Raw genomic sequence first — 25,911 nt, 5'->3', positions numbered from 1 at the left:
TTTGCTTAAGGCCTCTTATTAAATAGCTTCTGGAGGTGCACATAAAAAGAAAATCCATAAACACCACCTTACAATCACATTTGAAGGATGTTTAAAAAAGATTAAATTAATTTAGATATTTAGACATGACTTACAGTTACAAATCCAAGCTGACTCTCTAATCTACTCATACTTGTCAAAGCACTTAGTCACGATGCCATTAATGACAGGTTAAAGTAACTGCCTCACATGAGGTATTAAACTAATGGATATATTAATTTCCCTCCCACTCTTCTTACCTAACGATTTGAACAATCGCAGGGCTGTTGAATGAATAGCTTTGGAGTAAGATAGGGTATGAGCAACAGTATTTTTGCTGTGGTGAAATTTATAGAAGGTGGAGAAAGAGCAGTTGGCCAGGGCAGCATGAGGATAATTGAGTCTGGAGGTACCAGTCGCGTGGGTGATAGCTTACTCAGCAGATGAAAGGAAACCCGTGTGAATATGAATGATGTTACATAGAGGTAGAAGTCTTTAAAATGAAAAAACTATGAGTGATTCAATGCTAAATTTGAAGTCAAGTAGGATGTGCAAAGATTGTAAAGAGTCAATTTTAAGCAGAGGCAGTGGTCAAGGAGTGTGATTGAGTGTGCGATAAGGGGTGGTGGTATTTTTGGGGGGGGTAGCAAACATGTGGCTTTGGTTTTTCTAATGCAAGCTAATGGGCATGTGACTGATCAAGGATTAGATGCAGTCTGATAACAATAAAGAGGTAGAATTACATAGAATATGTCAGGGGCTCTGATGGCACACCGATAGTGCCCCTCTGTCTGAGACAGGAGGCCTGAGTTCAAGTCCCATCTGTTCAAGAGAGTATGTAATAATATCTCTGAACAGTTTGATTAGAAAATAAAATAACACAGAAACAAGCCAATTGACCACTTAGTTCATGCCTGCATTGATTTTAAACTTGAGCTTCATCTGAACCTTCCTTAACTAAATTGACTAGTATTCTATTCCCTCCTTCTCATTACATTGAGGTAGCTTCCCTTAAATGTATCTACCCAATAGAAAGGAACCTCGATTATCTGAATATCAATTATCAGAATTTCGATTATCCGAAGGAGATCTTGAGGTCCCGATAGAAACATTACGTCAAAGAGCTATTTCAACCCTAATCGCGTCTCTTGTTTACAGGTATATGATTTAAAAACAAACTTGGCTCACTGAAATGCTGCCGAGAACAGTCCTGGACAGTCCAGGCACTGTCTGACCTCCCACCCTCTCGCTCTTCCCCGACACTTTCTCTGGAGTTCTACACAGGGATGTACCCTGAACCCCCTTCCCCAGAAAATCTCTCCAACATTGTCCTGTACAGGGCATAGGTGGAACCTGTCAAAATGTTGCAGTAAAAGGTTGTGTGTGTGGCTGTGTGTGAAAGGCAGCAGCAGTCTTACTGTTGGTGTACAGTCTGGCTGCCTAGGGTTGGGTGTGGCATTGGCCAGGGGTGGGGGCGTGGATGGGTGTTGGACAGTGGGTGAGAGTGGCTGGGCGGGGGGGGGGGGGGGGGGGTTGGGGGCAGACAGAGTTGGATAGAGATGGGGATGGGCGGGTGCAGGGTGGGAGCGGACGGGATTGGGGGGCGGGCGGGGGGTGCAGACAGGGCTTGGGGGTGGGCAGGGGCATGGATGGGGTTTGGGGGACAGGCAGGGATGGATGGGGTTGGGAGCGAACGGGGTTTGGGGGGTGGGGGCTCCTGCGCAGTGTGCTGCTGTCTCGAGTCCTGAAGGGGGAGCAGACTTCACAGAAATTTCCAAGCCCCAGAGGAAATCAATTAACCAAATAATCAATTATCCAAACAAAATAATGCTTACCCATCTTGTTCGGATAAGTGAGGTTCCTCTGAATACATGCAAAGTCACCATAGTCTTACCAAGCAATAGGGCTGTTCTCATTAGACAACTGGGGCTGGTTTAATCTGAGGGTCACCATCCCTCAAATGAGGGGTGAGGTTAAGAAGGAGAATTTTTCATGGTAACCTCCGCTGGTGTGGGAATTGAATCCATACTATTTGCATCACTTTATATTTCAAGCCAGCTAACTAATCCACAAAGGCACAATTTGCACTCAATCACTCTACTTAAAGAATTTCACTTTTTCACTTTTTTTAGATTAAGATGATTCTTCTGAATTCCCTCTTCAATTTCTTGGTAACCATCTCATATTAAGAGCCCTTAGGTTTGCTTTTACTGACAAATGGAAAATCTCCAGGCTGAATCTTGAGGTTTCTAAATAAGTACGAGTTGCATCGAGTTTTATGGAGGGATTCTGACTGTGAGGCGTGCAGTGAAATGTCTTGCCATATTTTACCAAATGTGTCTCATTAACTACCTAGCCTATCTGAATGGCATCTCTCTTTTCTGATCTGTCCCCATTTTACCACATGCCATTCCCGGAACAACATGCCACTCAGTGGATATCCTCCCATTGGCCAGCAAGCTTGTCCCTGCACCATGTGTATAAGGACACTGTGCAACCAGATGAGCACTGCATTCTGAAGCAGCCTGTTCAATGAGGGACAGAATCTGAGCATGTTGGAGAAGGGGAAGCTGTGATTCTCTGTTGTAACAGAGAACTGGAGATGCTGATGGAGATGGTGGTGTAAAGGAGAGGCAGTCTGGAGTACACAGAGGAGGTCACGCCACCAGATCCTGGTGGTCTGCTCTGATATTACCGCCCAGGTCAGAGCCATCTCAACAGACATAGAAACAGCCATCAGTGCGGTAGGAAGATCATTGACCTTTCTTGCTGTGCTAAGGTAAGTACTATTTTATTCTGTCTACTAAGTTTCATTATTTTGGCTGTTTGTTTCAGTGCCTGTGTATCCCGAAGGTACCATGCATCGATGTCTGTGATAAGAGTTTGTGGCAGTTTGTGAAAGCGAGATGAGCAATGTGCCCCTCATTGTCCCTCAACCCAAAACATATTGAATCTTTCCATGGCCTCTGCTTTCAAAAATACTGGTGTGAATGAGATGGTCAGCCATGCCTGGGACAGGGAGGTCTACAGCAAACAGAGCCAGTTTATTTGGAATGTCACAGATAAGGGAGCCTACAGGTCTGTGTCCTGTAGAGTACATGGATCTGCGTGTAATGTTATTTCCATTTAAATGCCTTTAAATAAGTAGGTGCTGCAACCCCTCCCTCACAGATACAGACCTTTACTTCACCTACCTTTTACCACAACACCACCAACCCCTAGCATATGATGCAGGCATACACAATCCGTCCACTTGAACCCACAATGCTCCCCCTCCCTCCATGATCCCTTTCTCATCCATACTTTACAATTTTCCTTCACCCTATGAATACTGTTACTCCCTTCACAATCATCATCCTCCCTTTTTTCAGCCTGCAGCACCCAGCTAATAAGCTTGCTGTAAAAGAACCTTTTGCAATGGTGAATGACGACATTACGATAGAATTTCACATTATGTTTGAAAAAGAGGGAGCTCAATCTGAAACAATGACAATAAATTTGAATAAAGGAAATTATGAAAGCATGATTTACAAATTGGCTGATGTGAATTGGGAAAATGCATCAAAAGGCATGACTATACATAGGAAATGGACAGTCTTTAAAGATCTAATGTATTGCTTACAGAAGCTGTACATCCCTTCAAGGTACCTAACTCAAAAAAGATCAATCAACCATGGCTTACATAAGGAGTTAGGGATTGTATAAGTCTAAAACAAAAGGCATAGCAAAGGACACCCAAAAATCTGATAAGGAAAGGACAAACACAATATAAATGCAATCTAGCAAAAAGACATAAAAATGGACAGTAAAAGCTTCTACAGGTATTTCACTCAGGCAATGGCAATTTGTGTGACTGCATGAACATCTCAAACTGAACATTATTTCTTTCTTACATTACTTTTGTCAGCAGTTACAATTAATAATGGCTCCCCAATATATATCTACACCATTTGCCTTTCCCATAATTTACTTTTAAAATTTGATTCTTCCCTTCTTCAAAATCATAATAAACTCTTGAATGAAGAGGCAATGATAGGAGTCATGCAGGTTGGCCATCCTGCGACAACAAATACTTGCCCTTGAAAAATCCCAATGGGTCAAAGAAGTGTTGGAAGATTGTCATGTTTTCCAATTGCATATTTTCAGAGCATACCCACACTTGACCTTGAAAATTCTGCCCATGGCATCTCAACAATATTTACCTTGTTCTTGTTTTTTAACAGAATATATTATACTAGGTGCTTTTGAACATCATTGGGAATGGTTCCAATTAGTATTCAATATAATTGCATGTCAAAGAATTTTGCCTATTTAATTTCCAAATATCTACCCTCGATCTCTCAAAATCTCTTCTCCAATACATTACCTTGATTTTTGTCATGTTTATCTTCTTCTCAATCATAATTTTAAGTGAATAAGACAATGGTCATTAACTTTTTCTGTTACATACACTTCTCTTATCTAGTCTGGTTCATTCCTTCTTATTGGATTCTTCAATTCTCACTGGTGGACAAATCTTCCCTTGTTGAGCTTCTATGATGGATTAAAAAGGAGCTTTATAGACATTGTAAGCACACTTATTTTGAAATCCTGCTGGAATATTGTAATTTTTTGCTCATTTTTCTAATTTGTATGTCTGTTTCTTATTCATCCTCCGTTCCACTATTAAGTGGTTGTTGGGTACTTCTATCATTGTTATTGATTCTTTATTGTCTTTTAACTTTATCCACAAAGATTTTGTTTGTATCCTACAGATGGCTGTTATACAGCATCACCTTTATCTACTGCTATTTTATTACCCTCACAGATAAAAGTACTATTTCCATCTTTTTCCGTCACTCCCATTTTAAGAACGTATTATATTCCGCAATGTTTAATTCCCAGTGCTGATTTCCTGTAGTCATATCTTGGTGCTCCCTACTATATCTGATTTCATAATGTATCATTGCCTCCAGCTTCCCCAGTTAACTGCAGCACCATGTCCTCTGTTGAACAGATGGTTTAATTCATTTTAATTGCAGTTTCTCTTACTTTAACTCAATTATCTTGTTCTACAAATACCATATATTTCACAATCGTTTAAGTCCTGCCTTAGTTTAATTTATCTTGTACTCTCCTTACCCGGGATAGACGTCACAGAGTTGTTACTGTGCAGAAGAAAACTATTCAATCCATCGTATCTACACCAGTGTATTGAGCAATTTTCTTTTCCTTTATTCATTCACAAGATGAGGGCATCACTGTCTTGGCAACATTTATTGCTAATCCCTAATTAGCAAGAGCGTAGATGAGAGTCAACCACATTGCTGTGAGTCTGGAGCCACATGTAGGCCAGACCAGTTAAGGATGGCAGTGTCCTTTCCTAAAGGATATTGGTGAACCAGAAGGGTATTTTCCCAACAATGGATTCATGGTCATCGTTACACACTTAATTCAGATTTTTTTGTTAATGAATTCAAATTCCACCATCTGCAGTGACAGGATTCAAACCTGGGTCCCCAGAATGTTATCTTTGGATTAACAGTCCAGCAATAATACCACCAGGCCACTGCCTCCCCATTACATGAGGTACCATTCCTCTGTCTTTTTGCCAGGATCTTGCACATTGTTTCTATTTAAATAATCAGCCAATGGCTCATTGAGTGCCTCAATTGAAGCTTCTCTCAGCACATTTCCAGTTAGTACATTTGAAACTTGAATATCTCACAATGAGAAAAAATATCGTCCACCTCACATTTGCTTTTTTTTGTAATGTACTTTAAAATTGTATTTTGGTTCCCAAACCTTAGTGAGTGGGAATGGTTTCTCCCCATTTACTCTGTCCAGCTCCCTTATAATTTGAAAACTTTTATCAAGTGGACAGTGAAAGCTTTTTATGGTCATGGCTAGCTTTAAATTGAGGGGTGATAGATATAGGACAGATGTCAGTGGTAGTTTCTTTACTCAGAGAGTAGTAGGGGCATGGAATGCACTGCCTGCAATAGTAGTAGACTCGCCAATTTTAAGGGCATTTAAATGGTCATTGGATAAACATATGGATGAAAATGGAGTAGTGTAGGACTCTAGGCTTTGGATTGGTTCCACAGGCCTGCACAATATCGAGGGCTGAAGGGCCTGTTCTGTGCTGTAATGTTCTATGTTCTATATGTTCTATATTCTAAGTGTTCTCTTAGCCATTTCCTCGCCACGGAAAAGAGTTCCAGTCTCTCAAATATTTCCTCATAACTAAAGTAAACTTGAGGGTCACAGTTTGCAGATATCAACAATCAGGTGAGTAGAAATGAGACTATGGAGAACTGCAGCAAAAGAGAAGAAGACAAATAGGCTGGCAGACTGCACAGGGAGATGGAATATGTAATTCAAAATTGTGAAATGTGAGGGGGAGTTGGGTCCTGCTGATGGAAATAAACCAAATTCCACCACATTGGGGACTCTGGGAAGGAGCATCTGCTGTTATCACAGAATAAGAAACTGGTTTCTGTATTTGTGCATTCATATCTGGGATGAGTCGAGCAACAGACTTATATCTAATGGAGGTGCTGGAGGCTGTAGTCGAGAACTGGCTGAAGGTTAGAAATAATCACTGACACAACTCCGGTGAAATATCCATGAGCATTGTCATTTATATTTAGGCTGGATTTTCTTTTTGCAGATCCCTCTCTGATCTTTGAATTGGGTCATTCACAATTTTAATTTGGGTCATTTGATTGTTGTAGCAGGAACAAAAAGTTGATTGATGAGATTCAAATATAGAGTTATGGAAAAGATAGAGGTGGATTTTAGAGATGGTAGCATTTTCAAAGCCTTTCGGTAGGAAGCATAATTGGAAGAAGTGATTGTTGACAAGGAGAGAGATATCAGCCATTGGTTTCTGACGTGGGATGATGATGACAATAGCAGTATAATGGTCATTGGGCTTTTAAAGAGTGTTCAGCTTGAGTTTAACTTCTGTTCCATCTGGTTTCTGTCCAGTGGAGGGAGTTAATTTCTTTCTTTTTATTGTGCAGTGAGCTGCTTATAGTGGTGTTTCTCTATCTTTATTCACTTGTCAATTAACATGGATTGGCACAGTGGTTAGCACTGCTGCCTCACAGCAGTGCCTCCCGCTCCGGTTTCCTCCCACAGTCCAAAGATGTGCAGGTCAGGTGAATTGGCCATGCTAAATTGCCTGTAGTGTTAGGTAAGGGGTAAATGTGGGGATATGGGTGGATTGCGCTTCGGCGGGTCGGTGTGGACTTGTTGGGCCGAAGGGCCTGTTTCCACACTGTAATGTAAACTAATCTAATCTAATATTTCCTTGTATTTTATTCAATGGGCAACAATGGCAGTGATAAAATTCGGCTTTAACATCTTAGAAATAATTTTACAATCATGCCGTTGAATGGAAGAGCTGTGAGATTGAGTGTCTCAAGCACCCTCCTTAAACAAGCATTAAGGTTCTTACATAAGTCAATGAGCAACTTAACACCCATGGAGGCATCTCTGCACAAATCTGAAACAAAGCCAGGGCTGTTTCACTCACCATGCTTTGGCACGTCCTAAAGCTATCAATGTCTACACATCCTCTGACTCCATAGTCCTGCAGTACCCTCTTCACCCCATCAGGCGCATGCATGCATGTGCGCGCACACACACACACACATGCACACACACAGAAACATGCATACATACAGATGCGAACACACACAGACATACAGAGGCACACACACACATATCATGCACAGAAGCACACATGTACATATGCACAGACATGTAAATACATATAGACACACACGTGCACACATGCAAACATGAGTGTACACAACACATATGCACACACACAGATACATGTACACTGATGTAGGCACACGTGTTTACACACACACACACACATTTTTCCAATTATTTCTCCAAATGTACTTGATGGCTACCCTCTTTCTTTTTATTGTGCAGTGAGCTGCTTATAGTGGTGTTTCTCTATCTTTATTCACTTGTCAATTAACATGGATTGGAATTTATTGATTTTGTTATTCGACCAAAGGTCAAACTTCATATCTGTGTATAGTTCCATAAGTGTGGCATATTATTCAGCAGGACACAAATTAATGACTTTTTTTCAAGGGTTTTACTTGAGGTTTTCTTGAGGGCTCTCTCTCCCTCCCTCTTTGATTTGCTGAGCTACATTTTGGTTTCAAGGGCTCCTTTCCGTTCTCTCTAAATTATTATGTGATGGAAACATATAGTAACAATGTCCATTTGTGTTGACTTAAAGTATTTTGATTCATAGAGAAGCCGAATTCGAAGAATTAGGCGATATCCTCAATATTGAATTTCCATTGGAATTTAATACACAACATACAAGGAAAACATTAATTTCTTGGGCAGCGTATTATTTAAATTGACATTTAAAGAGGCGTAAGTCAGCAACTGATGTTTTTCCAAAATAACTGTGAACATGCATACACAAAAAGAGGCATCATCCTAAATATTATCTCTTTCAGAGACTAGTGAGATCATAGCTAATATGTTTCCATCGTAAATACACACAGTCGGAAACTTAATGTAGTCACTCCCTTTTTCACTGAATTTCCAACCTCAATCTCAAACTTAAATTTAACAATTGGAAAACATCTAAATTTTTCTTCAAATGATAGCTCCTGAACATAAGCAGCCTTAAACTAAAGATTCACACTCCTCTTATAGCACAGTGACTCAATGGTTCACATTGCAGTGTTACATCACCAGGGACCTGGGTTCAAATCCAGCCTTGGGCAACTGTCTGTGTGGCTTTTGTGTGGGTTTCCTCCCACAGCCCAAAGATATGCAGGTTAGGTAAATTGCCTATAATATTCAGGGGATGTGTAGGTTAGGTGCATTAGTCAGGGATAAATGTAGGGGAATGGGTCTGGGTGGGTTAGTCTTCGGAGAGTCATTGTGGACTTGTTGGGCCAAAGGTCTGTTTCCAAACTGTGGGGATTCTATGGAAATTTATTATATCAGTAGTGATAGTTTAAAACTGTTCTGTCCCCTTTTCAGCCATCATCTCTCCCTCTTAAAGATTCACCTTCCCTTTCCTACAGCTTAATTCACTCCCACTCTTGCAGCCTTCTTTCCACCCAAGACCATTCACTCTCTCCTTTCTCTCCCCAGCATTTCTCTCTCCCTTCCCTGTGGACTCCCACATGGTTGCATTCTCCTTCCCTAGCCCCCCTGCAACCTCCTGCTCCATCCCCTCACAGTCACAGAGTCTAAGAGATGTAAATCACGGAAACTGGCCCTTTAGCCTAACTTGTCCATGTCAACCAGGATTCCTAAACTGCACTAGTCCCATGTACTTGTATTTAGCCCATATCTCTCTAAAACCTTCCTATCCCATGTACCTGTCCAAATGTCTTCTGAATGTTGTAATTGTACTCACCTCTACCACTCCCGCTAGCTGTTCGTTCCATATACGCACCACTCACTGTGTGAAAAAGTTGTCCCTCAGGTCCCTTTTAAATTTTTCCCCCTCACCTTAAACCTATTACGTCTAGTTTTGGACTCCCCTAACCTGGAGAAAAGACCTTATCTATTTACTTTATCAAAGCCCCTTACGATTTTTCAAATCTCCATAACGTCATCCCTCAACCTACTATGCTCCAGTGAAAAATGTCCCTGGCAATCCAGGGACTCCTTATGACACAAACCCTTCAGTGTTGGTAATATCCTTGTAAATCTTGTTGCACCTTTCCAGATTAATAACATCCTTCCTACAGCAGGGCGACCAGAATTGTTTACAGTACTCCAAATGTGGCCTTATCAATGTTTTGTACAGCCACAATATGATGTCCCAACTCCTATACTCAGTGGTCTGATCGATGAAGGTAAGCATGCCAAATGTCTTGTTCACCAATCTGACTGCCTGTGATGCCACTTTAAAGAAACTCTGTACCTGCAACCCTTAGTTTCTCTGTTTGCCAACACTTTCCAGGGCCCTACAGTTAATTGTGTAAGTCCTGCCCTGCTTTGTCTTATCAACATGCAACACCCCACATTTTTCTGAATTAATTATCCCTTTCTTTCTGCATTTGCAATCTCCAGCGCTTCCCTATTCTTCCCTTGCACCCTCCAGTCTCCTCACAAATTTCTTCCCCCACACCAATTGCAGTCTTTATCATGCCCCCGGCAGATGGACATCCAACAGACAACTCGCCTGGCCTTGGCTCTCCCACCCGTATAATGCATTAGTGAACTTATCAGCAGCAAGCATGGGAGAGAAACAACCTGCGATTGGAGAAGCAGCTCCACACCAACTTTGTCCTTACAATAGACAGTGACAGTGTTTTTTTCTATTGGTCACCCCTGTGATTGAATTTTTCCAGGATTTTGGGGATATTCAGGAACAAAGGTAACTGCCATTTTGCGCTGCTTTCTCGTACCTTGCTCAAATGGAAATGGATCAAGTGTAAACCTACACAATAAGAGAGTTCTAGCTTTGGAGGAGCTACATCACTCCCATTGTTACCATCAGATAATGCGGAATTAGTGGACATTGATTCTCATCTGTATAACTCAACATTGGACAGTGCATCACTAAATAAGTCATAAAGGGGACCACAGTTTTTTTATTTAAACCCATGTGTATCTAAGCTGACTATTACTTGATTGAAGTAGAACTGGCCCCCAGAGGTTCTATAAATCTTTTCTCCAGTTTTGTATGATCTGTGTTCCAAAGCTGGAATTAGCATAAATTTTGTACACCACTAAAATAGTTAGACAGAAATTGCCACAACATTGTTTAATTTCTTAATTCACTGTGTCCCATCACAACTCTGACACACACACCATGGATGTTTATTATAAAACTTCCTCATTCAGTTGTGGCTTTGATCTTTTCTTTTGGGTGTGTGGGGTAAGACAATGTTTCATCCTGTTACTGAGTCTATTAAATCCTTGGCTTGTTCTGTTCACATTTATGCCATTATAACCTGAAAGCTGACAAGTTGAACTTGAGAAATGTCCCCTCTGTGCAATGCTGTTTTAGGTGGTAAAAAATATCATTGATGCTGAACTAAGGAGTGAATTATTACTTACGCAGGAGCAGCACAATATGACGATGAAGAAAGATTCCATGATTCCACCGACCCCCACAACCCATGTCAGGCGCAAGAACAATATGACTCCAAAAATATTCTGCAGGCAGGGGAAGTAGACTCCCATGATTGTACCCATCCGTGTAGCCTGTAAAGAAGGAAATGGTAGTGAAAAAAAGACATGGTCTCAGATCTGAAGTTTCAATAAATAAAATCTTCTATGTCCAGCTTAATTGTGGTATTGATATGAAGACGCCATGGACAATATGGCATAGTTCTCAGCTCATACTCAGAATTTATTCAGTCTAAGTTGTTCGGACCACCAGTGGCTGGTTAATAAATGCCAATATTTAACCTTAGAATTGTGTGGTTCAAATCATTCTACTGAGAACCAGCGTTAATTTGGAAGAAAAAAGTGGAAAGAGATTCTATTTATGGTTGTGCAGTAATAAATTCAACAGTGTAAAGACCAGCAACCAATCTGTCAAGTATTTCTGGTCATATAGTGATTGAAACTAAGCCAGCCAGGTGGACCCTATAGAATATGAGTTCCCTGACTGGGGCTGTTAACCTGTTCCAATCAAGGAGCCCTGGCTTCCAGGTATAAACAGGAGTATCAGGGGTTCTGTTCACTCTGAGAGCTGGTGCTGAGGGAGCTGAATCAGTGTCAAGGAATCTCCATGTGGCAATAAAGGGTGACATGGTGACAGTGGATACTAGCCTCTGTGGAGTTATTTCAGGTTACTGCTGAATATGTTAAGGCCATTTTGTTACATTGCCAAATGAATGCTTAAACTGAGAATAGACTTGGCTTCAGTGTTGAAATGAAGCCCTTGTATCCATTTCAAGGACTCACTTATTAAATTCCTTCAGAAAATTTGCTGAACAAATTGTGTCTATTTTCCCAGATTCACAGCAGCCTGACTATTGCTTCCCGAAGCTGCAAAGTATGGCAAGGCAAAGTCTTTATATTAACTTCCATATAGAACAACAGGAACAGAAGGGGACCATTCTCTCTGAGGTTGTCTACCTTCAATTGCGAACAAGTCAGCCAGCCCAAACTGTTCCAGGTAAAAGCATGCTTTTGGATGTCATGGCAATTTCTGTCGAAATATGAGGCTTCCCAGATTCAGGCATGTATTGGAGGTTATTGCTCCCAAAATGGGATGTGACAAATTTCTAGCTCAAAAACTTTAATTATACAGTTGACTGTTTTCCATAGTTCAAGGTGATTTGTCTGAAATTTATATGCTATACTGTTACATTTTTTGAAATTTAAGTGACAGCACAAATAAAAGTCTAACATACACTCTGAGAAGGCTGCATCAGTGACTAGACTTAGAGATGCCAGACTGAGGTGGACAAAGTTACAAATCACACAACACCAGGTTATAGTCCAACAGGTTATTTGGAAGCACTAGCTTTTGGAGCACTGCTCCTTCATCAGGAGGTCAACCTCCACAACCATCTAATGAAGAAGTATCACTCCGAAAGCTAGAGCTTCCAAATAAACCTTTTGAACTATAACCTGGTGTTGTGTGATTTTTATCATTGACCAGAGCTATTTATGTCTTATTGCAATTACACACGTCCTTGCTGAGACCACATCTGGAGTAATGTGGGCAGTTTTGGTCTCTTACCTGAGGAAGGATGTTCTTGCTATGGAGGGAGTGTAACAAAGATTTACCAAACTGAATCCTGGGATAGTAGGACTGGCGTATGAATGGAGAATTGGTTAGGACTATATTCAGTGGAAATTTGAAGAATGGCGGGGGATCTATAGAAACCTATAAACTTCTAACGGGACTGGACAGATTAAATGCAGGAAGGATGTTCCTAATGACTGGGGAGTCCAGAACCATAGTCCACAGTCTCAGGATACAAGGGTAGGACTCCATTTAAGATTGAGATGAGGAGAAATTTCTTCACCTCGAGACAAGTGAGCCTGTGGAATTCTCTGCCACAGAAAGCAGTTGAGGCCAAAACATTGAATGTTTTCAAGAAGGATTTAGATTTGGTTCCAAGGGCTTCAGGAATCAAAGGATACAAGGAAAAAGCAATACTGAGTTGAATATCAGCCATATTGAATGTTGCAGCAGGCACAAAGGGTTAAATGGCCTCCTCCTGCTCCTACGTTTTACATTTCTGTTTCTTTCCTTCACATTTGACAGGTTTTTATTTCTCTAATTTTATAGCATTCTGGAGAAAACTTTAGTAAATTGTTGTTTTGCAGTTATTCACAGTTAGTCCCTGCAGACTTCAACTACTTCAAAACTGAGCACCACCAGTTAAGGCGGTTTCATAACAAAAAGTATCAGCATTAGCTTCAGTATTCTTCCTATCATCTTCATTTTATTCTTTACGACCTGACCTGTATAACTGATAATGATGATCACATCAAAGAGAAGCCAATTCAGGAAAGAGGAACACAGTACACTCCCAGTGGAGAAGCAGACTGAATATCAGTCGAGATAAAGTCATGATTAATTTAAGGCGCTTCTGCTAATGTTTTCAACTGTGCACATTAATGATAAAGACTGTATCATTCAAGATTAACAACTCACAAATGCAATACCCTAAAAACATTTTCAAATTGTTCACAGATTAGAAATCACAAAATAAAAAACACACAGTATGCAACAAAATAATATTCAACAGAGTCAAAGCCTTCTTCAGGTTTTGGTAGGTTATGATTAAGGAGTGAAGTCTTTAAATTAAGTGGTACTGCATACATTGGGACAGGGACAGGGCATTGTGCTAACCTATTTCAGTGCTGCTTACTACTATGTGTTTTTAATTTGACCATTAGATCAGCACTGTATACTACAAAGGTACGAATAGGACCAACAGTAAGCCATTCAGCCCATCATGCCTGCTCCACCATTCAATAAGACCTTGGCTAATCTGATTTTAATCTCATGCCTACATTCCTGCATATCCCTTATAATATATCATGCCCTTGGTAATCTAGACTCTATCCATCCCTGCTTGAAAAATTTTAAAGGTTCTGCATCCACTGCCTTTTGAGAAAGGAATTCCAACGATTCAGAGAAAACAAATGTCCTCATCTTTATCTAAATGGCACCCTCTTATCTTTAACTTCTGACCAATACTCCCTGTAAGTTGTGTGGCTGTGTGTGTGTGTGAAGTTGCTCCAGTGTTCTGCACATGGTAATTGGTGTTGCTCCACCAATCGTGGCATTGACTTCCAATCCCAGAAATCACTGCTGCGCATGGACCATTAACAAAATTAGAGAGAATGCTCTCTATGACCCCTATGTCTAGATTCTTCCACAAGAGAAAATGTCCCTTCAATATTTGACTGGTCAAATTCCTTGAGTACTTTATTCATTTCAGTTAAGTCATATCTGACAGGCTTAGCCTGTCTAACCTTTCCTTATTAGGCTGCTCATTCCAGGCATTAGTCTAGTAAACTTTCCCTGAACAACTTCTCATGCATTGACATCTTTCCACAAGTACAGTGACTAATACTGTACACAGTACTCCAGACGTAGTCTTACCAATTGCCTGCATTATTGAAGCATACTGTTAGATTCAATTCCTCGTGTAATAAATCATAACATTCTATTAACTTTCCAATTAATTGCTGTACCTGCATACTAACATTCAGTGATTCATGCATTTCAGGGCTCTGTGTCCTCTCACCATTTAGATAATAGTTTTTTTTATTATTTCTATTAGAATGGACAATTCTGCACTTTCCCACATTGTACTTCATATATCAGATTGCTGCCCACTCACTTAACCTATCGGGTTCCCTTTGTAGGCCTCTTATCTTCTCTTCTTAACTCACTTTCCCACCTACCTTTGTGTTATCTGCAAAATTAGCTGTCATATCTTTGATCAGTTCATCCATACCATTCATGACATCTTACCAGCCTGAAAAAGCCCATTTAACCTTACCCTCTGCCACTTGTTAGTAAGTCAATCTTCTATCCATGCCAATAGATTGTACCTACACCACAAGCTTTAATTTTTCACAATAACTTGATGAAGCATATCATGAGAGGCATTCTGGAATAATATATCCACTGGTACCTCTTTGTCTAGCACAACGTACCTCTTCAAAGAACAAAGTTCGTTAAACATGATTTCTCTTTGAGAAAGCCATTTTGGCTCTGCCTGATTTTCTTGAACACATCCAAGAGCTGTTGAGTCAGAGAATGATAGTCATAGAGGTTTGCAGCACAGAAAAAGACACTTCAACCCATTGAGTTTGCACTAATCAAAAACATTTACCTCACATCTTTAACAGTAGTCCGTAATTTCTTGCTTTTTGCCTCCCTCCCTTTTTGAATACAGGAATTACATGGGAATTCAAATCATAGAATCCCAACAGTGCTAAAAGATGCCATTCAGCCCATCGGGTCCTGCACCAACCCTATGAAGGCTATCCCCACAACTCTGCATTTCCCATGGCCAATCCACTTAACCTGAACATCTTTGGACTGTGGGAGGAAACTGAAGGACCTGGAGGAAACCCACACAGACACAGGGAGAATGTGCAGACTCCATGCAGACAGTTGCCCAGGGCCATGTTCGTAACGAATGGCAGAGTAAGCTTGTAGGGCCGAATGGCCTACTTCAGCTCCTATTTTCTATAATTCTGTGCCAATAAGTTAGGTTTTATATTTTAAGAGGCACAACCATTTCTACATTTGCTTGTTTTATGGTACTTAATTATCTCTCAGTACTGATGGTTGCAGACTGCAATAAACTTGCCCAAAGTCAACAGAACAATGAGCTGAACAAAATGTGGTTTCAAAACAAATAGGATTCATTCTGATTGCAGTGTGGGAGCTATGCTCCCACTCACAATAACATTACTGTGGTAAAGTACTGATGCATCATAACAATGTTGCACATATTATCAGACATGATTGTCTTTTCTCTGATATTACAACTCCAACAAATAACACCTTCCTCCCACTTGCTGACTGCTGAGTTTGTGTGAAAAATCATAATGACATCAATCCCACACTGTGGTCTCCTTTGTCCCTCCACTGAATCTTCAGCTCTCCATATAGCACTATCTCCTCCCCATTTTGGACACTGATTTTAAAGACAACAAAGAATTCAACGATCAGTTTATTTTAATTATAATTTGGTCCATGTCCCCATAACATGGCTGTAGCATAAATCTTCAGGCATTATACTCTTAAAATGAGATACTTTCCCTCATGATTGGAGTCATCTGCATATTTGGTATTACCTTAGACTCAACTATGTCCTCCTGATTGCCCCCCACAAAATATATCTGCAGTGAAACTGAAATATTCCAAATCTCTGTTGCCAATGTTCTCACTGAAGTACTTCCACAGAGCCCAGTATCCCGTCACCAAGTCACCCCTTATCTAGATGCGGAGAGTCCTTGACACTCTACTAATTCCCTCAGAGCCAGCTGTCAGTGTGAACACAACTTCAGAAATGCCTGTTTATTTTTATTTTGTTTGATTTCTTCAATAACTTTGTTGAGAATATGAACTTTTTTTAGCTCTCTCAGCTCAACACAGATAATTGATAGAAAATAAAGCCTTTTAGGATGAATTCAGTAACAAATTGATGTGAATAATCATTACTTAGCAACACTGATTACACTGTTGGAAATAGTATCCAGAATATCTGCAAAAATAAAAACTGTAAAGCAGCTGAGTAGAGAACTCAGATGTCATCTGGCTTTCTTTCAGATACAAATGGTTCGAATAGGTTTCTTAGCCTTTCCTGTTTTTAAACCAGATTGGCATTTGTAAAAAGTATGTAAAATGCTTCTATGCATTGTAAAACAGAAAATAGAATTCCTAATTTTAATATCTCATTTCATATGTGTTAGTAGAGCAAATGTTAGATTTGAGGAGAAAGTGAGGTCTGCAGATGCTGGAGATCAGAGCTGAAAATGTGTTGCTGGAAAAGCGCAGCATGTCAGGCAGCATCCAGGGAACAGGAGAATCGACGTTTCGGGCATAAGCCCTTCTTCAGCAACACATTTTCAACAAATGTTAGATTTGCCACACGGTGAGAAGAATGGTGACACTCCTGTTTATATCCATCAGCCAGGGCTCCCTGATTGGACCAGGTTAACAGCCCCAATCAGGGAACCCATTTTTTATGAGGTCCACTGGCTGACCTCATTACAATCACTACATTCCTCCACCTCTGAGTTTGAGGACACAGGCCAGTTCATTTTTTTTTGGAGCTGCTCTCGCACAATTTGCAAGTTTGTAGTTTTCATATGGTCCACATGCTTGTTCAGGACCATCACACCGACTCGAACTTCATACATCACTGGACCTGACCGCAAGTCGACCATGCCTCTAACCCATGCAGGGCCATTCCTGCAGTTCCTACACCAAACTTTGTCTCCTGAAATAAACTGTCTCTCTTGCTTAGCAGAGTATTGTGTCTGGCATTAAAGTTCCTGATCACATTTCAACACCACCCTCCAACCCCCTTCCACCGAATCTGGGAAGATCAGATTTAACGTGGTGCAGAGTTTTCTTGCCATTAGCAACTCTGTTACAGATATGCAAGTAATTGCATGAGGGGTGCTCTTATAATCAAATAGGAACCAGGACAGTTTGGTATCTAATGAAGCTGCAGGCTTTTTGTTTAAGCATACCTTCAAAGTTTGGATGGCTCTTTCTGCCAGTCCATTGATTAATGGATGGTATGGAGCTGTAATTATATGACAAATACCATTCACCTTTAGGAAATACTCTAATTCCCTGTTGGTAAACAATGGCCCATTATCTGTGACCAATACTTGTGGGAGTCCATATCTTGTAAAAGGTGTGCACAGTTATTCTATTGTCATCCCTGTGTTTGATGAATGAACTCTGTACATGTCCAACCACTTTGAATGAGTGTCCACAATGACTAAGAACATTGAGCCCTTGAGAGGACCTGCAGTGTTGGCATGTAACTGAGTCCAGGGTTCAGCTGGCCATTCCCATGAGTGTGGGGGAGTTGCTGGTGGTGATTTTTGTTTTTGTTGACACTCTGGGCACTGCCCAAAAATGCAGCTTTGCCGGCATCCAATCCTGTCCGTCATGCATAATTTCTTGCCAATATCTTCATTTTGGAAACCCCTGGATGAACCTCATGGAATTCGGTCAGTATCAAACAGCGGCCTTTGCTCAGGCCAATCACACTTGCTAACTCATAATAATATGCTGTCCTCTATTGTGATCTTGTCTCTCCAAGTCTAAAAAGGTTTCAATTCTGGTTGTGATGGCCCTTTGGTTTCCCACATCATCACCAGCTGTTTCAGTTTTACCAGGATTGGATTCATCTGCCTTCAAGGTCTGACGTTGTCAACTGTGACTGGAAGTGTTTCCAGAAAAGTTAAAACCATTACGGACTCTTCCAGTGGTGGTACCATCAATAGTGTATCTGTCAGTGGGAGGTGGCTCATTGCATTAGAATTTTCTAGTTGGCTTCCTCAATGGTGTTCCAACATAAAATTATACACATGACTCCACTGCTGAATTCAGCCTGAAGCTATGGACAGCAGTGCCTTGTTCTCTTTAAGTAGACCTAACAAGGATTTGTGGTCTGTAACTTTACAAATTTACATCCATAAAGGTATTAGTGGAATTCCTCACTCCAAACATGATCGCCAAGTTGTCCTTCTCTATCTGGGCTTATTTGCACTCTGCAATGGCCAATGTCCTGGATGCATATACTATTGGGTGTTCCTCTCCATACTACCCAATGCCATATGGGGAAGCAGTGCATGTCAATACCAGGTCTCGTTTGGGATCATAGTGTGCCAACACTCGAGAGGATGAATGCTGTTTCTGCACTTCCCTGAAAGTTATAGTTTGACTGTGCAGTCATTTCCAAGGCTGAGCCTTTTTAAAGAGTTGTTGCAAGGGTGCTAGGATGGAGGCCTGATTGTATATGAATTTTCGGTCATAATTCACCAGCCCAAGGAAAGATCTAAGCTCTAGTTCAGATTGTGGGAGCCAGGGCACCTTTGATCATGCTCATTTTATCTTCCAATGGGTGTAACCTGGTCTTGTTTACTCTGTAGCCTAAGTACAACATTTTTGCTTTCTAAGGCATATGCCCACATGGCAGAAACATCTAAGGATTATGTTGATACTCTCTAAGTGCTCCTTATTGGTCTTCTCTGTAATTAGCACATCATCGAGATAAATGGCCACCCAGGGTAGACCTTGTATTATGTCCTCCATCATTTGCTGAGAAATTGCACAGTCTAACAGTATCCCAAATGGCAGTCTTGTGTGTTGGTACAAACCCTTATGGCATTCATTGGAGCATACGCCTGGAAATCCTCATCTAACCGCAATTGTAAGTACACGTGGCTTATGTCCAGCTTTGTGAAGGACAGCCCCACTGCCAACTTCGTGAATAAATCCTCCATGTGAGGGATTGGGTATTTATCCAGCTGTGAAAAACAGTGTACCGTTTCTTTAAAATCCCTATAAAGGTGAACCGACCTGTCAGGCTTCACAATCAACAAGACTAGTGCTGCCCATTCTGCTAACTGGACGGGTTTGATGATGCCTTCATTTTCCAGCCTTCTGATTTCTGTCTCTATTTTTGTGCAAATGGCACTGAGCAGGCCTAGCAGAATCACACGGAAGTGTTTTCTGGTCAACATGCTTTGGCTCCTTTGATAGTCCCTAGGCTTTCCTGAAAAGCTTCTGGGTATTTACTTAGGACTTCAGTCGGGCAGCCATTTTCTAATCAAAACATGTTGAGCCAAACGAGGTGAATGTTTCTCAACCAATTTTGCTACATCAAGCTTGGGCCTGATAATCTGTGGTAACTGAACCATTTGCTTCTCATAAGAGACCACAACTGAAGTCGTACCTTTAATCTGTAAAGGTTCCCCAGCATAGGTTTTAAGTTGAGCTGATGCCTTGAGAAACTTAAAGATTTGACTTAACAATTTTGCCATCACTGATACAGCCATGCTGGTACCAGCCTCCATTAGAACCAGGTGACGATTTATTTTGATTAGTTCTGATTTGGATGTTGCCAAGCAATTTAATTGTTCCCGACCAGATATAGGTGGACTTTGCATGGTATGCACTATCCTGGATACCAGCCGATGAGTTCTCTTAGTCAACTGAGGTCGAGTGAGAATCTTTTGCTGTCTCAAGTCCACATACCAGCAGCAATTACAATGGCTTGCCAGCCCAGATTCTAAAGAAAATTTTAACTATTTGGCCAAAACGTGGCTTTGCTTTGAGGTTTTGCTATGGACTGACCTAGAGTCCCTCTATTCAGGATATGTCTGGAGTGAGGCTATGCAATTGCCTTTATTCAAGTAGTGTTCCCCAATCTGGCAAAGGTATCTACTTCCAATGGAATGCCCTGCAATTCATATGTTACAGTTGCCGTAGTTTCCAATATTAAAGCCAGTTGTCGTGCCTGCTTGAAGTCCAACTGGGCTCAGCTAGTAGGCGCTTTTGCATGGTTACATAATTAATCTCACTGTCGTCACCACTGAAAAAACTCCACAGAGGCCAGTATCCCATCATCCAGTTACTCTTTATTTACACATAAAGACTCCTTGATACTGAGCATGCTTCCCCAGAGCCAGCTCTCTGAGTGAAGAGAACCTCTGACACTCCTGTTCTTATTGGTCAGCCAAGGCTCCCTGACTGGACCAGATTTACAGCCCCAATCAGGGAACTATACTCCATGAGGTCCACCTGGTTGACCTCATTACAATTACTACACTCATTCTCGACAAGTCATTTGGTCTTAAATGATTCCTATTTGTTAAGACTGCTGTCAATATCAACTATTTATTTTCCATCCATTTTCTTTCTGCTTCACTGGTGAGATGTTTGTTGCTGTGACCTTTTGCCCTATGGGTATTTAGAATCAATTTCTCATAGCTAGATTTCATATGATAGCTTGGCACACTTTTGCAAACATTTTGTAATCTGTTGCCTGTATGCGAATCCCTCTGTAGTTGTTCGGGTTAAAGGAGGAAACAAAACAGATGTGCATGCATCTGAACCACACAGTAAAGACGTTCCCATGCCTTGATTCATGTATTTATAGGGCAGGTAATTGTCTTTGGTTATTTCCAAGCAGGTAGAGGATCAGTGAACATAAAATGGACCAGCCACACAAATAGTATGGCAACAAAAGCAGGTCAGAGGCTATGAATTCTAAGGCCAATATCTCACCTTGTAACTCTCATTAGTCAGGGGTGTGATGTATAGCTCCAACAGAAGAAACTTTTTACCATCGAGGACAAACAGCCTACTTGATTGGTGCCCCATCCACCATCCTAAACACTCACTCCCTCCACCACTTCTGCACAGTAGCAGCAGAGTGTTCCATCTACAAAATGCACTGCCGTCAATCACCAATATTCCTCCAACAATACCTTCCAAACACGTAGCTTCTGATACCCTGAAGGACAAGGGTAGCAGATGCTTTGGAACACAGTGAGCTCCAGCTGCCCTCCAAGACACACACCAGCGTGACTTGGAACTATATACCTTTGTTACTTCATTGCTGTTGGATTATAATCCTGAAACCCCTTTGCTGAGGGAGTCCTACATCCTAAAGAGTGCAATGATTCAAGAAGGTGTTCACCACCACCTTTTCAAAGGCAGTTAGGCATGGAAAATAAATGCTGACTGAGCTAATGACAACCATATCCTATGAACAACTAAAAATAATCCCCTCTCCCATAGTTGGGGCAATAATTCCAAAAGGAGCCCTTCATAATGAGAAAGGAAGGTCTGCAAAAAGGATGCTTCTGTCATTGGCTGTGTTGGTAATATCACTTTCACCTTTCACACCACTTGGTGTTTCCAAGTAGAAAGCATTTGTCACATGTTCCAAGCTGCAGTACATAGCTTCATCATAAAGATTGCAGAGGTTGTGACTGTCAGGTTATTTCATTGAGATGTGAGCACTGCTGACGACAACAGCATTTATTACCTTCCCCTGATTGACAATTAAATGTCAACCACATTATTATGGATCTGGAGTCACATGTAGGTGAGATCAGATAAGGACAGCAGCTTCATTTTGTAAAGGACAATAGTGAACCAGATTGGTTTTTCTAACAATTGACAATGGTTTCATAGTCATCATAGATTCATAACTCTAGATTTATGCTGAATTCAAATTCCACTATCTGCCATGGCAGGCTTTGAACCCAGGTCCCTCGGACAATACTAGAATATTAATAATGTAGCGATAATGCCACAAAGTCATTATTTGTGACTTCTAATGTCTGGCTTGACTTTGCACTTTTTAAGTAAGGCATTGCTATACACACATCCCCCCATCAGAACAGATATCCATAAACTGACTGAAATTCCAGTTTGTCTGTAATTATAGTAATTAAGTACAAGAAATGAATACCCTATATGCAGAGAAAAGAAAAAGAAAATCATCACCATTATTTGCAGCCAAGCATCAGAATGTACAAACTCAGCAGTACAACTCTGGACCCTTCTGCATGATGCACTCGACACATTAGATAGCTAGTTATTCCAAATCCTATTCATTTAATGAGTAATGTAGGCTGCAGATGTCTTGCAGATGTTTTAGCCTTTGTAACATTGTACAGTGCATGTTGCCTCCTCCTTCTCATCATGCTTTCCGGCATGGTTCAGTAGTGGAAGGAGGAGTTGAGATGGTTTGTTTGCGAGTGTCAGTGCTTGTCGCTCAGAAAGAACATGCTCCTCGCACTGGGACTACAACTGACCTGGTCCGAATTCCTATTTGGTATGTTTGCAATAGTTTTGAGCATGGAGATCACATTCATTCCAATGATCCATTCCTATATTTATATGTATCTAGGTGAATTCCACATAAAAGTTTTTGAATATCTGTTCTGATGGGGGGATATGTGTATAGCAATGCCTTACTTAAAAAGTGCAAAGTCAAACCAGACATTAGAAGTCGCAAATAATGACTTGGTGGCATTAAAAGTTTATTCTGTTCAATACTAAACGTGTTTAGCACCCAACCTCAAATTCAGAACAACATCCAATTCAACTTGATTGCTTTTCTATTTCTAAATCAGATACCTTTTGGGCTAGGTGCCAGTTTAATGCTGAGCTAGAGGTAATCTTGTACAGTCTTTCTTATAGGAGACTATAGGGAACTGCCCAGACTTTCTATGAAGGAACCTAATGACTTGTGTATTCTTTCCTCCAGCTCTGCTGGCCCCACATAACTCTCAATGCCCTGACATGTCAAAACATATCTACCTCCTCTTAAATATTTTCAATGAACTTGCCTCCAGAACTCTCAGGGATACAGAATTCCAGATAGTCACTATCGTCTAGAGAATAAGTTCCTTCATATCTCAGTTTTTAAATGTTGCCTCCTATGCTGTAACTGTATCCATGAGTTTCGGGTTCCCCAACTTGTGGGAACATCTTCTCAATATGTACCCTATCAAGCCTCCTCCCAAACCTTAATGTGACAATAGGATCATTCCTCATACTTCTTAATTCTCATGGATAAAAAGCCTAACCTGTTTAGCCATTCGTAATAAGTCAACTTCTCATCCCAGGATTAGCCTAGCGAATTTCTTTTGAAACACTTCCAATGCCAGTACATCATTCCTTAAATACAGGGACTGAAACTGAGCACAGCATTCAAGGTGTGGCCTCATCAACACACTGCAGTTGTAAAAATACCTCTGTTTTTAAACTCCAACCCAGAACCAAAAGACCAAAGTTCCACTTCGGAAGGAGGGTCACTGGATTCAAAACATTGTTTTCTCTTCACAGAAATTGCCGGACTTGCTGAGTTTAACCACCAATCTATGTCTTTGTTTGCTCATAAATTTCATTTGCCTTCTTGATTACTTATTGCATCTGCATGCTAACACTTTGTGCTTTATGCACAAGAACACCCAGATCCTTCTGTGCCACACTAATTTTTGAAAATCTCTCTCTCCATTAAATAATAGTCTGCCTTTTGATTGCTTTTACCAAAATACATGACTTTATACTTACCTACAATAAACTCCATCTGCTAAGTTTATGCCGTTCACTCAATCTATCTATGAGCCCTTGCAGACTCCTTACAGTTTCATCACAACAATTCCGCCCTCTTATTTTTATATCATCACATCAATCCCTTACTCCTATTCTTGTATCATTGTCAAATTTGGCCCCTCATCCAGGTCATTATTGTAGATAGTAAATAATTGAGATGTGATCATTACGGCACTCCATTGATTACATCGTTCCAACCTGAAAAAGGCACATCAATCTGAACTGCTTATCTTCTGTGTGTTAACCAACCCTCAGACTATGTTAACATATTAACCCGATATCAGGGGTTAATTACCAAGGGGGAAAATCCATGGCTCTTTACTTGAATACATATTGCATTCAGAACAAAACTGCTGAACTAATGACAGAATTCAGGTTAACAGGTATGATCCTATTGACATCACAGAGACAAGTTTACAAGGAGATCAAAGCTGGGAGCTAAATATTTCGAGCCATGTGATTTTTCAAAAGGATAGACAGGAGGAAAATATTGTGGGGTAGTATTGTTAGTATGGATGGAACAATTATTATAGCAAGAGAGCGATCTTCAATAGGAAGGCATAGAATCTAAATAGGTAAGAAATAAAAAGGGATAGAAGATAATGGTAAAAGTAGTCTATAAGCCCCCTACAGTAGCTATACAATGGGACAGAGAATAAATTAGGACATTTTAGGGCATTTAATAAAGGCAGTGCATTGATCATGCATGATTCTAATGTTTGTGTTGATTGGGTAGTCAAATTGGCAGAGGAAGCCATGAGGAAAAAGTCATAGAGTGTTTTTGGAATGGTTTCCTAAATCAATATATTGTGGACCTGGCCAGGGATCAGGCTATTTTGGATTTGATGATATGTAATATTGCAAGTTTAATACATGATATCAGAGCACAAAATTCCCTTGGAAAAAGTGGCCATAACAAGGTAGAATTTAGTATTCAGTTTTGGGGTAGGAACTTGGGTCAGAAATAACTGTGCTAAGCTTACATAAAGGCAATTGCAAAGGAGTGAGGACAAAGCTAGCTGGAGTGGATTAGGAAAGAGTTTATCTCCAAAGATAATTGAGGCATAATAGCAGACATTTAAGAAAAGAGTTCTTGACTCACAGTAAAGAAATACTGCAGTGAGGAAGACAGATTCTAGGGAGGGGATAAAACACCATGGTCAACCAGGGAAGTTAAGGATATCATCAGGTTGAAAGGAAACACATACAATGTGGCAATGATAAGATTAGATTCTCTACAGTGTGGAAACAGGCCCTTTGGCCCAACAAGTCCACACCACTGTTCCGAAGAGAAACCCACACCCTATATTTACCCCTGATTAACGCACCTAACACTGTGGGCAATTTAGCAAGGCCAATTCACCTGACCTGCACATCTTTGGATTGTGGTAGGAAACCAGAGCACCCAGAGAAAACTCACACAGACACAGTGAGAATGTGCAAACTCCACACAAACAGGCAGGAATTGAACCCAGGACCCTGGTGCTGTGAGGTAGCAGTGCTAACCACCAGGCCACCATGCCGTCCTTAGTTGTAAGCAAAAGGACTAGGGATAGTTTTTTAAAAAAACAACAAAAAACAACAATAAAAAGGAAGAAAATAATCTGCTGCTATGTCTTGTGTGTGTTAAACTTAATGCCATGAGCTTCTATCTTGAGCATTGACCTTTTATGTGCTACCTTATCGAATGCCTTCTAGAATCCAAATACATGTATCAGATCCCCTTTATAAACTCTACCAGAGGATACAATATCTTCGAGGAACTTCATAAAATTTGTTAAGCATGACTTACCTTTCACAAA

The 25,911-nt window shown here is 40.7% G+C and overlaps 1 protein-coding gene across 4 annotated transcripts in view; it reads right to left on the bottom strand.

The window, feature by feature from the left end:
- The window catches only part of LOC122559948 (solute carrier family 12 member 5-like), a 1,091,443-nt gene that overhangs the window by 219,370 nt on the left and 846,162 nt on the right, over window positions 1–25,911 (bottom strand). For all 4 annotated transcript variants that reach the window (XM_087994966.1, XM_087994965.1, XM_087994967.1 and 1 more), the window contains exon 4: window positions 11,071–11,217. In XM_087994966.1, coding sequence (XP_087851092.1) covers window positions 11,071–11,217 — 147 coding nt within the window. The remainder of the gene's footprint in view (window positions 1–11,070; window positions 11,218–25,911) is intronic.

This window comes from Chiloscyllium plagiosum, unplaced genomic scaffold (assembly GCF_037043375.1).
Source record: "Chiloscyllium plagiosum isolate Xiang-an unplaced genomic scaffold, Cpla_swu_hap1 HiC_scaffold_15, whole genome shotgun sequence".
Lineage (NCBI taxonomy): Eukaryota > Metazoa > Chordata > Chondrichthyes > Orectolobiformes > Hemiscylliidae > Chiloscyllium > Chiloscyllium plagiosum.
The sequence above is the reverse complement of the archived record's forward strand: the minus strand, read 5'-3'. Positions and strand labels throughout refer to the sequence as shown.